General features: G+C 36.0%; 1 protein-coding gene across 6 annotated transcripts in view; it reads left to right on the top strand.

Annotated features, from left to right (window-relative positions):
* The window catches only part of CNTNAP5 (contactin associated protein family member 5), an 801874-nt gene that overhangs the window by 395309 nt on the left and 393461 nt on the right, over positions 1-13104 (top strand). For all 6 annotated transcript variants that reach the window (XM_027056014.2, XM_027056013.2, XM_053214870.1 and 3 more), the window contains one exon: positions 9020-9163. In XM_027056014.2, coding sequence (XP_026911815.1) covers positions 9020-9163 — 144 coding nt within the window. The remainder of the gene's footprint in view (positions 1-9019; positions 9164-13104) is intronic.

The raw sequence follows: 13104 nt of genomic DNA, 5'->3' as shown, positions 1-13104 counted from the left end.
TCAAGGCTCCCTTGTACTCAATGCAAGTCTGTGTCTGGGTCAGAGATTACTCACTTTCTGTCCCCAGCAACACAGACATAGGACATTTCTTGTGCAGAAATGAGGGGACACTGGGAATTTATAAAAGACTAGATTATGGAAACAATAAAGAAGAGGTAATTCTTGATGAACATGTAACCTTTTATATCCTCTCATTTGTGACCCTAAAGTAGTGACAAAAATAAGACATCATATATACAGTATGCCTTTTAAAGAGATCAAACATTCCAGAAAAGTTACAAACTGAGTCATCAATCAAGTCACATAGTAGAGAAAAAGCCCTAAGATGGTGACCTTGGGAAAGATTTTGGGCTGCTATTATCTCATGTGGCCAGTTTGGTATTTTTCTTTTTTTAACTATTTAAATTCAGGCTACTGTTTAAAAATCAAAAGATTTCATGGGAAAATTGGCGTTTCGGGTCTCATTTCAAATGGCAGAAACTCATAACCTTTGAAAACATTCCAAAAGTCAGTGATGGGCTCTTCCTGCATAAGTGCCATGGACTCTACCCATGGTTCACCAAGCACCAAGCCAGTAGCCATCAACTCGACCCATGGTTCACCAAGCACCAAACCAGTGCAAGTTGTAATGGTTGAAAATGAAGACAGCTGTTTGAATCTATTTTCATCCACTCTCTGTTAAAAAGTGGACTATCAGAGCAAAAGTGAGACAAACATTCACAAACTGGAAACTTCAAAAGTACCAGAAATCTCAGTCTGACAGAAAAAGGAATCTTCCAAGCAGGAAGACTCTCAAATTTAAACTGGGCCAGGGAAAAAGCCAATAAAGAGGAGTTAACTCAATGCCATAGAAGTAACATCAAAGATTTAAAAAGAGAAGCAAACCCCAGACAAACAAGAGGACTGAGATCAAAGGAAGAGAGAGTGGCAGATTCTGGACCTCATACATTTAACATCAAAGCAGGTTTTCTTCTGGGACTCATCCAGTTGAAGCCCACCTGTAACACCAGCAAGCCCATCAGGTTACCAGATGGACTATGTTGCCCAAGACACTGAGACTATGAGTGGAACTTTACAATCGAACCCCCGGTTTTGTTGCCCAATAAGATCAATGAAAGGCACACTATGCAATTTGGCAGGAACAAACAAACAAGAAAAGTAAGCAAAGAAAGGGGCTAGATTGACCAAAGCAAAAGAACATCATAAGGCAAAATCAGTTTTTAAAGTAAATTGCTAGTGTTCTTTTTTTGAAGCAATTCAACAAATATTTGTTGGATTTATTAGGTTTGAATCCTACCTCTTGCATTAAATATTCAAAAATGAGTGAGATATTGTCTGTGTCCTTGAGAAATGTTTTTAGAGAGATGATTCCAAAACATTCAGCTAATATTTATTCAGCATCCATTATATATCAGGCATCATTTCAAGTGCTTGGAATATTGGAAGATGTCAGAGAAAAAACAAAGACACTACCCTCATAATGCTTGCATTTTAGCAGGAGAATCAAACCATAAGCAGTAAATATAACAAGTAAATTACCTAGTGAGTAAGATGACACATGCAAAAATATATCTAGGTAATAGATTGGAAGTTCAAAGACAGACAGAAACAGGTTACCGTTTTGAATATGTTGTTCAGGGTGGGCATCACTGAGATGGTGTTAATTGAACAAATATTTTTTAAAAATGTGATTTTGTCAAAGGCTGTTTGGAAAGAACTGGCTCAGGGTATCTGGTCCCCTTACACTGTAACAATTATATAGCATTATGAGCCCATGAACTAATAGAAGCTGGTTTCCAGCTCTGCGATCCATATACTGAAGACCTTTGGGCAACATCATACAGATGATGCTCTCTGAAATATAATCTCTGTTCAGTATCATCAATATCTGCCCCAAGGTGGAATATGCCAGAGTCTGAATGGACAGGAAGGATCATATCATAAGAATCCTGCACAATGAAATTAGTGAATGAAGAGGTTCATAGCGTACAGCAAGGTTTGGCTTGAAAGCAAAGATTAATTTAAGGAGACTCATTAAAGTTTAAAGGAAATATATGGGCAATTGTAAACATAATAATGATATGTGGGGCAATAAAAATAATAGTTTGTACAACACATATATTTAAGGAACTGAAAAAAATTAGAATAGAAATTCCGGAAATCAAAAAAAGAAATAAATCAAAAACAATACTTTTTAGAATGATGACTGAATTTAAAAATGTAGAACATGACCCTGAGAAGATATCCTCCCTACCTGTAGAACAAGTGATAACAGATTTTTAATTACTATTCTTATAATACTATATAATTACTAGTCTTCCTAATTTGAAAACAAATGAAAATAGTCAGTGACCATAAAATTCTAGCAAGACATATCTCTCTTTTTCTTTTTCCACTCAATATAAATGGAAAACTAGAACTGACCAATAAGCCTTTTTAAAGGAGAACACAATGTATTTAGTTCCAGTGTTCTGAAAATCTAAAAACCAGAAGGAGCTTCTATAGGATGTTGGGGGAAAGTTAGTCTTTATTATTTCAAAACAAAAGTCACTCTCTTGAATTGCTATTGAATAAAATATCAATATAGATTATCACAACCTTTAGACTGAAAAATATTAAAGGAATTACTGTCCATATAGATTTCATTCAGAAATTGTTGAATCTAATGCCACAAAATGACAGTTTGGAAGAACTTCTTAACTGAGAAGTGTCTTCAGTATGAACGACACTGATAACAGTAAGCATTTATGCCAGGATCTGTTCTTAACCCTTCAGGTATAGGAAAGCTTTTAATTCTCACAACACCCAGTCACACTAAGTTGTTTATGTGACAGAAGTATCATCATTACCCTCATTTTGTATATGAGGATCACGAATCAAATAGAAGTTATGTCTTTTTCCCAAGGTCCCACAGAAAGTACGAAACAGATATGGGCTTGAATCCAGCCAGAGAAGTTCCTGAAGCAGTGCCTTTAAACACTTGGCTGTGAAAAGGGAGATGGACACTGATATAATTTATAAATTTATGCAATTTCCTGACAAATTGCTACATAACATAATACCTTAAAAAGGAATTTCAAACTGGAAAAAGTAGGAAGACTGATTAATAATAATCATTATTATAGTTTAAGTAAACAAAATTAGAGCAAGTTGGGGCTGAAGAAAAAACACAAAACAAAACAATCTGTGCTTCATATAAAGTAATCCAGGGGCACCTGCATTGCTCAGGTGGCTAAGTTTCTGATTCTTGGTTGCAGCTCCAGTCATGATCTCAAGGTTTTGGGGGTTCTTCCATCAACTGATGAATGGATAAAGAAATTGTGGTTTATATACACAATGGAATACTACTTGGCAATGAGAAAGAATGAAATATGGCCTTTTGTAGCAATGTGGATGGAACTGGAGAGTGTTATGCTAAGTGAAATAAGCCATACAGAGAAAGACAGATACCATATGTTTTCACTCTTATGTGGATTCTGAGAAACTTAACAGAAACCCATGGGGGAGGGGAAGGGAAAAAAAAGCGGTTAGAGTGGGAGAGAGTCAAACCATAAGAGACTTTTAAAAACTGAGAATAAACTGAGGGTTGATTGGGGGTGGGAGGGCGGAGAGGGTGGTGGGTGATGGACATTGAGGAGGGCACCTGTTGGGATGAGCACTGGGTGTTGTATGGAAACCAATTGGACAATAAATTTCACATTAAAAAAAAAAACGGTTTTGTGGGTTAAAGCCCACATTGGGCTCTGCTCTGGTGATGTGGAGCTTGCTTGGGATTCTCTCTCTCCTTCTCTCTGTCCCTCCCCCACTTGCACTGTCTGTCTCTCTCAAAACAAATAAACTTAGAAAAGTTAAAAATTAATAAAAAGAAACTGATTCAAAGCCATTGTTTGAGAAGCTAGGTGATCTCCAAGTCAGCTTCATAAAACAGTAACCACTGCAGAGTCTATATAGTAAAAACGTGTAAGGGACAATAAAAAAAAAAGAAACAAAATAGAATAAAGCAATGTAGATAATATTTATAATTACAGCAATAAATTTAAAAATTATCTACAATTCCAGAGGGGGTAAGTAGTCTCATACTGCTTTAATAAACAAACACCATACATATGTGGTTTACAAGAAACACACTTATTGTAGAAATAAACAAAAGTGTTTTTTTGTTTTTTTTTAATAAAAATTTGGAATCGGGGACAAAGATATACCACATAAATTTATAGAAAAAGTAGGGTTGGAAAAAAATAATACCACTGAAAGTAAAAATTAACATCAGAAGGTAAAGGCCATCATAAAATAATAATCATTATGCTCCTTATTTAAAAACACCTATACTGGGGTGCCTGAGTGGCTCATTCTGTTGAGTGTCCAAGTGTTGATTTCATCTCAGGTCATGACCCTGTGGTTTGTGGGTTCAAACCTCATGTCAAGCTCTGCACTGACAGGGTGAAGGCTGTTTGGGATTCTCTCTTTCTCTCTCTCTCCCCTTCCCCCGTTTATTGTCTCTCTCTCTCTCTCTCTCTCTCTAATAAATAAATAAGCAAACATTAAAAAATACCCACTTATGCTAGGCAGATGTATGTATCAATTAAAATATCAAATATAAAATTAAAAAAAAAACTATCTGTTCCTACTATTTAGATATTTGTTAACACTACCCTTACATGAGCTGCCCGTGTGGCAGTTCTAGGATAGATGCCCAAGAGCCAGACTAAAGGAAGTGATCATTAGTTTTCCAGTTCTGCTGCCAGATGAATGAACTAATGGGCAGCATTAAAGGAGAAAATTCAGTGTTGTGAACTTGGGTGACAGTCAATCAGATGCCAGCTGAAGTAAGCAGAATAGTTTGAGAATGATCAATATTCATTTTTTGCAAATAATAGTCAAATAATTTGGCCAACTCAGGTCATGAAGAAGAGTGAACTTAGTGTGAATGGCTTGATGGACAGAAACATTGTCCAGAATAATATTTTAATTTTTATTCTCACAGTTTTGGTAAACCAGATAAAAATATGAATGTAAATGATCTGAGGAACAGAATTATTAATGCAGAATTAATAAACACATACCAAGTACAGCCTACAAGGGTTTATGAAGTATTTATATAAAATCAATACTATATGTGTAGGAAAGAATCAATATATGAAGCAAATTTTTCCATTCTAACTTACAACAAACAATAATTCAATAGTATAATTATAATCCCAAATTTTCAGCTACCTGAAAAATTTGAAAATATAAGAGGTCAAAAAATGTACACTGACACTCAAATGTGCAGAAACATCATTTTGTTTCTTCTCCCCAACTGAATTTGACATGCTTATCAGCCCCTGCTTCCCTTGACGGCAGAAAAATCCAACCCAGATGATAAATGATAACTAGTTAATGCCTGCTTAAGACTTAGTGCACTGTGTAAGTATTGGGCTATATTGATGTTTCCTATTTCCTCTTCTTCCCTTTTGTCTGGGCAGATCACTGGCTGGGGTAGGGGAGGGGGGCTGTGTATTTTCCAGCATTAGAGGCAGTATGGGCTAAAGGGTTGGCTTCTATGGTTGCTGTCCATGGTACTGGCAATGGGCTCATGCTTTTGAGGTCTGGTCACTTGGCCTCTCCCAAACCTCCAGGTCCAACCACCATCCTCAGTCCATCCATATCCCCCAGCCTGTGAGACCCTCAGCAGCCTACCTCACACTATACTAGAATAACCAGGTCGTGGTGAAGAACCCTCACACCTTTCTGTATTATTTCCCTCAGCCATTGATAGTCTGTCTCCCTTCTGGCAAAGTTTGCTCTGGGTCCCTGCTGAACTAGAGGCATCTCTAATAGACTTTAGCCATCACTGTTTTGGGACGGTGGGGGGGAGATACCTCTGTGCTTTCCAAAATCCATCTTGTGATCAATATGACTGTCCCCCAGGCCTCAGCAGGTTTCAATCTTGAAGAGAATCAAAGAACAGGGCCTACATTGATTTCTAACTATACTCTTGTCTCTTGTCTCTACCAAATTTCTCCAAAAATCCCCCACCCAGGCTATAAACAGCTTTTGCTGTCCTTAGTGTGATTGGAAATTACAATTTTATAGTAGATAGTACACTCTATATTACTTGACTTCTAAAATAAATTTCTCTACCCCAAATCTTTCAAACACTAATTTTTTTTCTATTTAAAAAAGTGTTTTTTTCCTTTCTCTCTTTTTCAAGTATTTCCTGTAATTCTTATTTTCCTAAATCACAACTGAGTGAAGTAGAGCATTAAAAACATTTTTACAAATTGAGGAAGGTGGCCAACATTTAAAAAAGTATCATTATATGTTTTAAATTATAAAAATGAATAAGAACTTATGTCCACACAAAAACCTGCACATGAATGTTTATAGCAGCTTTATTCATAGTTGCCAAAACTTAGAAGCAACCAAGATGTCCTTTAGTAGGTGAATGGATAAATAAACTATGGTAGGTCCAGATGGAATATATTCAGCAGTAAAGAGAAATGAGCTATCAAGCCATGAAAAGGCATGGAAGAACTTTAAATCCATATTACGAATTGAAATAACCCAATCTGTGAAGGCTACATACTGTATGATTCCAATAGTATGCCATTCTGGGAAGGGAAAAACTTCAGAGGCAGTAAAAAGATCAATGGTTGCCAAGGGTTGTAGTTGGGGGGCATGGGAGAGGGATGAATTGGCAGAGGACAGAGGTTTTTTTAGCGCAGTGAAACTATTCTATATGATACTGTAATGGTGGATACATGGCATTATACATTTGTCCAAACCCAAAGAATGTACAACACCAAGGGTGAACTTGAGTGATCATAATGTGAGGTTCACCAGTTAAGACAAATGTACCACTCTGGTGAAGGATGTTGACAATGAAAGAGGCTATGTATGGGTGAGGACAGAGGGTAGATGGAAACCTCTGTACCTTCCTCTCAGTTCCATTGTGGACCTAAACTGCTCAGCACCCAAAAAAAAATGTATTTACAAAAAATAATTAAAAATGACAAATATTCCATTTAGTTCTTACGTTATAAATTTGACTTATGGAAACAATGTAGAAAACAGAAATGGATCTTTTTTAATGTAACTGATTCAAATTGAAAATATTTGAATACTGCAACAAATCAAGAAGGAAGATTTTATACAAGTTATCAAAGAAAGAATTGCACAAAATATTTGTGAACTGAACAATTTCATTGGTGTTTTAAGTTTTCCACAGTATTTCCCAAGATTTATGAGCCATTCTTAAATAGAGTCAAAGATAACATTCCCATAGTTTTTCTCAGAGACAAATCTAGGCTTGATCTAAATACTTGACAAAAGATGAAAATTAGAGCACAAACTGATTTATTATTTAAAGTATGAGCACGTGTATTTCAGGGCAAATGAAGCACACATGTGGTTCAATCAAAGAGCCTATTAATTTATGATCTATTAATATAATTGAACCTATCAGGAGTTTCAATATAATACCCTGTATTCTTATTTTATGGGGATTTCTTAAAAACCAATGGATAAAACAGCATTCATTTCTCAGTTTGAATAAACAAACAAATGAGCTAATAAATGATTTGTGTGTAAAATAGGAGTAGAAAGATATCTCTTTAATGTGATGTGCTGTCAGAATCAGTATAGTATATACTCAGGAAATACATAAAAATTGCTGTTTTGTTTTTGCAAAGTTCTATATCATGAATTTAAGGAGTTTTTACAAAGACAGTGAAACAAGAAACATGTATAAAAATTGGCTCGAGAGGTACCTGGTTGGCTCAATCTGTTAAGCTCCCAACTCTTTTTTTTTTTTTTTTTAATTTTTTTTTTCAACGTTTATTTATTTTTGGGACAGAGAGAGACAGAGCATGAACGGGGGAGGGGCAGAGAGAGAGGGAGACACGGAATCGGAAACAGGCTCCAGGCTCTGAGCCATCAGCCCAGAGCCTGACGCGGGGCTCAAACTCACGGACTGCGAGATCGTGACCTGGCTGAAGTCGGACACTTAACCGACTGCGCCACCCAGGCGCCCCATGCTCCCAACTCTTGATCTCAGCTCAGGTCATGATCTCATGGTTTGTGAGTTTGAGCCCCTTGTGGGGCTCTGTGCTGACAGCTCAGAGCCTGGAGCCCGCTTCGGATTCTGTGTCTCCCTCTCTCTCTGCCTCTCCCTCGCTCATGCTGTGTCTCTTCCTCTCTCAAAAATAAATAAACATTAAAAAATGTATTAAAAAAAAGCAACTTGTATTTTACTGGAAGAAAGTGATAAAAACTAATAATAATGCAAAAACTAATATCTCATGTTCTTCCCAGAGACAGCCATAATTAACAGTTCGGTGCATTTCCTCCAAGTTTATACTGTAAGAACAATTTTTGTTGTTGACATCATACATTATACCCAATTATAACTTGCATTTTTCAATCAATATTATGTTCATTTGCCATTTTATCACATGTTCAGTAAACACCAATATTGACAACTAAGTAACCTTCTATCATACTAATTCTTTATCATTTCCTTTAAAGAAACTGTATGGCATATTTACATTATTTCCTATCTTTCATTTTTATAGAAAATAATTTGGATATAATCATGTACATAGGCTCTTTTGCTACCATGCAGGCTTTTAAACTAGGTCTCCCTCCGGGTGAATTGAGGTATATTATGTTTGTCCCTTGGCTTTCATTTGGCCATACTATCTCAGATGTTTGGACCAGAGATAAATATAACGTTGTTGATTTTCTTTTATTTTTTTCACCTTCTATAAATTATTGTTTTATTTGGTATTAAAAAGGTTCAGAAAGGAAGTGAAATAGTTTTGTAAAATAAGCCCTTAAAAAGCAAGCAATTATAGTTATTTTTATGTGGGCTAATCAGTATCCTTTTAAATGTGCAATCAAGTGGCATCTATAATTATTTGAGCCACTTGGCTCACACATACAATTGAAACTACTAAAATTCACTCTCTTTTCTTTCCTACTCCTTCAGGGCTTATAACTAGGAGTTGATTTTTTTTCTCTCTCTCTCTTCATAAAGCTTAGTTTTGGAGGAATTCCAGTACCAGGAAAACCTGGAACCTTTTTAAAGAAAAACTTCCACGGATGTATTGAAAACCTTTACTACAACGGAGTAAACATAATTGACCTGGCTAAAAGACGAAAGCATCAGATCTACACGGTGGTAAGTTAATATCTTTCTCAGTGTGGTGATTTCTAACATGTTGGAGTAAGTCTTTCTTCCATCCTGAACCTCTTTATAATGTGTTTATATTACACACTTTGAGGTCCTATCAGCCTCCCAAGTGAAACTGGGGAGCAACAGAAAATGCAGGAATCGAGTCAGTGTGAATAACGTTATGAGGAGTAACAAAGCATGAGAGGCACCTGAAGAATTCTATTTTCCTGTCCAGCTGTGGGTAGTGTTTGCAGCTTCCTCTGTGTTAACATAAATGTCTTTATTATCTCTGTGAAATGCAACAGTAGAACCACAGATTCTGTTAAATTCTATAGCTTGAGAGTTATGTATTTCTCTACTTATCATTTGTATTAAAATTTTGAATGAGGGCTTAAACCTTTGTCTTTGAGATTTCCTCTGATGAGTTTATCATGCTAGCAAGTTATATAATTTTCTAATTAATTAACTAATATTTATCTTCCCCAATAGACGACGAGTTTCGTGAGTGTCAGACCTGTCTCTTTCTTGTTCACCACTGCATTCCCAATACTAGCAGACTGCCTTGTATATAGTAGGTGCTCAATAATGGTGTTGATATTTACAACTATATTTGTGGATTGGTTTAGTTCTCTCTGTTTTTATTTCATATATTTTGTATCCCTGTTGTTTAGTACATGCACAGTTAGGATTGCTATGTCTCCCTGGCGGATTGGCCATTTTGTCATTACATAATGTTCTTCTCTGTCTGTGATTGTTTTATTTATTCTGAAGTCTACTTTATCTGATATTAATTTAAACACTCTTCAGTGTTTTTGATTAACATTTATACGAAATGTCATTTTTTTTCATTTGCATACATTTAACCAGCCTATATCACATATTTGAAGTGATTTTCTTGTAGACAGTAAATAGTACAGTTATTTTTAAATCCACTTCATCAATCTCTTTTAATCGGTGTATTTAAACCATTTACATGTAATGGTAATTATCGGTGTGTTGGTGCTCAAATGCCTGTTTATTTTTTGTTTTCTGTTTGTTACCTCCATTTTTTATTTCTCTTTTTCTCTCCACCTTCCTGTGTTTTTCTTGAATGACTTTTAGAATTTTGTTTTGATTTATGTAGTGTTTGAATGCATCTCTGTGTATACTTTTTGCTGGTAGTTTCTTTAGGTATTATAAATATGCATCTTATGACAGTTTACTGGTATTTCACCAATTTAAGTGGAGTTTGTAAATCTTACCTACCTTTATATTCTTTTACCTTTTCCTGTTTATTATATAATTCTCTTAATTATTATTTCCCATCTATATAATTGGAATCATAATAAGTGTTATTTTTCTTCAACTGCCAAACCTAATTTAGAAATCTCAAAAGAAGAAGAAAAATCTGTTTTACTATTTTTGTTTACTGTTGTTCTTTATTCCTTCCTGAATTTTCCAGATTTCTTCTTTTATCATCTCATTTCTGTTTAAAAAAATCATTTTTTGCCATTTTTTGAGGTATATGCTCATGACAAATTCTTGGTTTTCCCTCAATCTATAATGTGTTGGTAGCTATTCCGTCCTTGAAAGATATGTTCTTTGAGTATAAGACTTTGGGTTGAATGCTGTTTTCTTTCAGGCCTTGAGAATGGAGCCACTTCCTTCTGGCTTCAATTGTTTCTGGTGAAAAATCCACCATTATTAAAAAATTTTGTCCCATGGATAAGCTGTCATTTCTCTTTCAGTGCTTTCAAGATCTTTCCTTTGTCTTTAGTTTTTGCGAGTTTGACCATTATGTATTGTGTGATTTCCTTAGGTTTACCCTGTTTGGATTTCATTCTGTCTCCTGAATCGGTGGCCTCTTGTCTGTCACTAAATTTGGGAAATGTTCTGCCGTTTATTTGAGTATTTTCTAGTCCTCTATTTCTCTTCTCCTTTCTAAATGTCACAAATATGAATGCTGGATCTTTTACTATAATTCCACAGGTCCCTAATCCTCTGTTCATATTTTTTTTTCTTAGCTCTTTTGTCTTGTGTTCAAACTGGGTAATTTCCATTGTCATATCTTCAAGTTCACTAATTCTTTCCTCATTCTATTACTTCATTCTGTTTCCTTCATTCTGTTACTGCACATATTTGTTAATTATTTTTATGTCTGCTACTATATTTTTCAGTTCTAAATTTTTCATTTGTCTTTATTTTCTGTTTCCTTGCTACGACTTTCTGTGTTTTACTGGATATTTATATTTTCTTACTTGTCTCAAATATCTAATTGTTCCTTGGAGGAGTTTTATTATAATGTCTGCTTAAAAATACCTGTCATGTAATTCTAACATTATTTTTTCTCATCTCAGTGCCGGCATCTGTTGATTGTCTTTTTCATTCAATTTGATGTCTTCCTGTTTCTTGGTGTGACAAGAGATTTTTTTTTTTATTTTAACCTGGACATTTTAGAGATTATACTATGATGAATTATATTTAAACCTGCTCTATTAGCTGTCTTCCTCTGACAATATTGCAGTAGTAGAGAGGGAGATATTACCTCCACTCTGCTAGGGGAGGGTAGGGTCCAGATTTTCCACTCAGCACCCATTGACTCTTAAGGGTAAGGTGGAGAGGGATGAAAGTTCCAGCTCTCCACTAACACTTAAGTGATAGCTCTCCCTGGCTGGGGTATATATGAAAGCCTCATTACTATTCTTCATGGCACATCCCTTAACATTACAATGTGTATGTGTGTGTGTGTGTGTGTGTGTGTGTGTGCGCGCGCGCGCACCCTTCTTATTACTAGACTGTGATAAATGTCATGACTCTGCACTAAGACGTCTTCTACACCATCCCTACAGCGGATGGGTACAGTTCCTCTAACTGCTGAGTGGGGGTAGACAGTCCCAAGTTCTACCCCACATGTGGTTTCAGTTGATACTACAGGTAGAGGCTTGCTACTCTCTGACAAGGCTTAAAGTCCCAGCTTCCTAATCAGTCTTCTTTGACACAGCCTTGGCCAGGAATTTTGAAATCTTGTTGCAGCATGAATGAATGGAAATAGGGCCACAGTTTTTCTGTGGTGTTTGGCTGGCATAGAGCAGTTATTGTCTGAAGATATTCTGTCTTACTATGCCGTTCCTTTCCTGGTTCTTTGATTGTAGAGAGCAAACTTCTAATTGGGATTCACTTTTGATCTGCACCAGTTTGTCTCTCCAGGTTGCTGACTGCTTCAGCAACAAGTCTTAGATGTAAACAGACAAAAAATAAAAATCTGGGGCAACTTTCACTGTTGTTCTGTGGGTCTCAAGATCCTTATGCATGCTTTCTTCTCTCAACCATTCAGAGTCTTCTTAGGTTTGTTTCATACATAATGTCTGGCAGTTTTTATTTGTACTTAGTAGGAGAAATAGAGAAAATTATACTACTCCATTTTTCCAGAAGTGGAAGTCCTTTAAACTGATACTCCTAAAACCCATGACAAGAGTAGGCCACTGTATCATAGACAGGCCAAACCTGATTCTCTTTGTGATCTGGCTAGTGGACTATTTGGAAAACCCATAGGTCTTAAATGACCTTGATGTTTATTTTCCCCTTGATAAGTATACCTTATAATGAATATTGTATTTCATTTGGGTTTTTGGATTTTGTACAGGTAGTACATTTTTTTGTTTGTTTGTTTGTTTTTGTTTTATTTATTTTTGAGAGAACATGAGTGGAGGGTGGGGCTGAGAGAGAGGGGAACAGGGGATCTGAAGCAGGCTCTGCACTGACAGCAGTGAGCCTGATGCAGGGCTCAAACTCACAAACTGTGAGATCATGACCTGAGCCAAAGTCAGGTGCTCAACCTACTGAGCCACCCAGGTGCCCCAGTAACACATTTCCTAAAGTGGCCATTGGATTTGAGGGTATGAGATAGATTTGCTTGAAGGGAATCATAGTGGGTTAGATGTCGCCGATATTTTATTATTTTTTAATGT

The sequence above is a fragment of the Acinonyx jubatus genome, chromosome C1 (assembly GCF_027475565.1).
Source record: "Acinonyx jubatus isolate Ajub_Pintada_27869175 chromosome C1, VMU_Ajub_asm_v1.0, whole genome shotgun sequence".
Taxonomy (NCBI): Eukaryota; Metazoa; Chordata; class Mammalia; order Carnivora; family Felidae; genus Acinonyx; species Acinonyx jubatus.
Note: the sequence above shows the minus strand (reverse complement) of the source record. Positions and strands in the feature narration are given on the sequence as shown.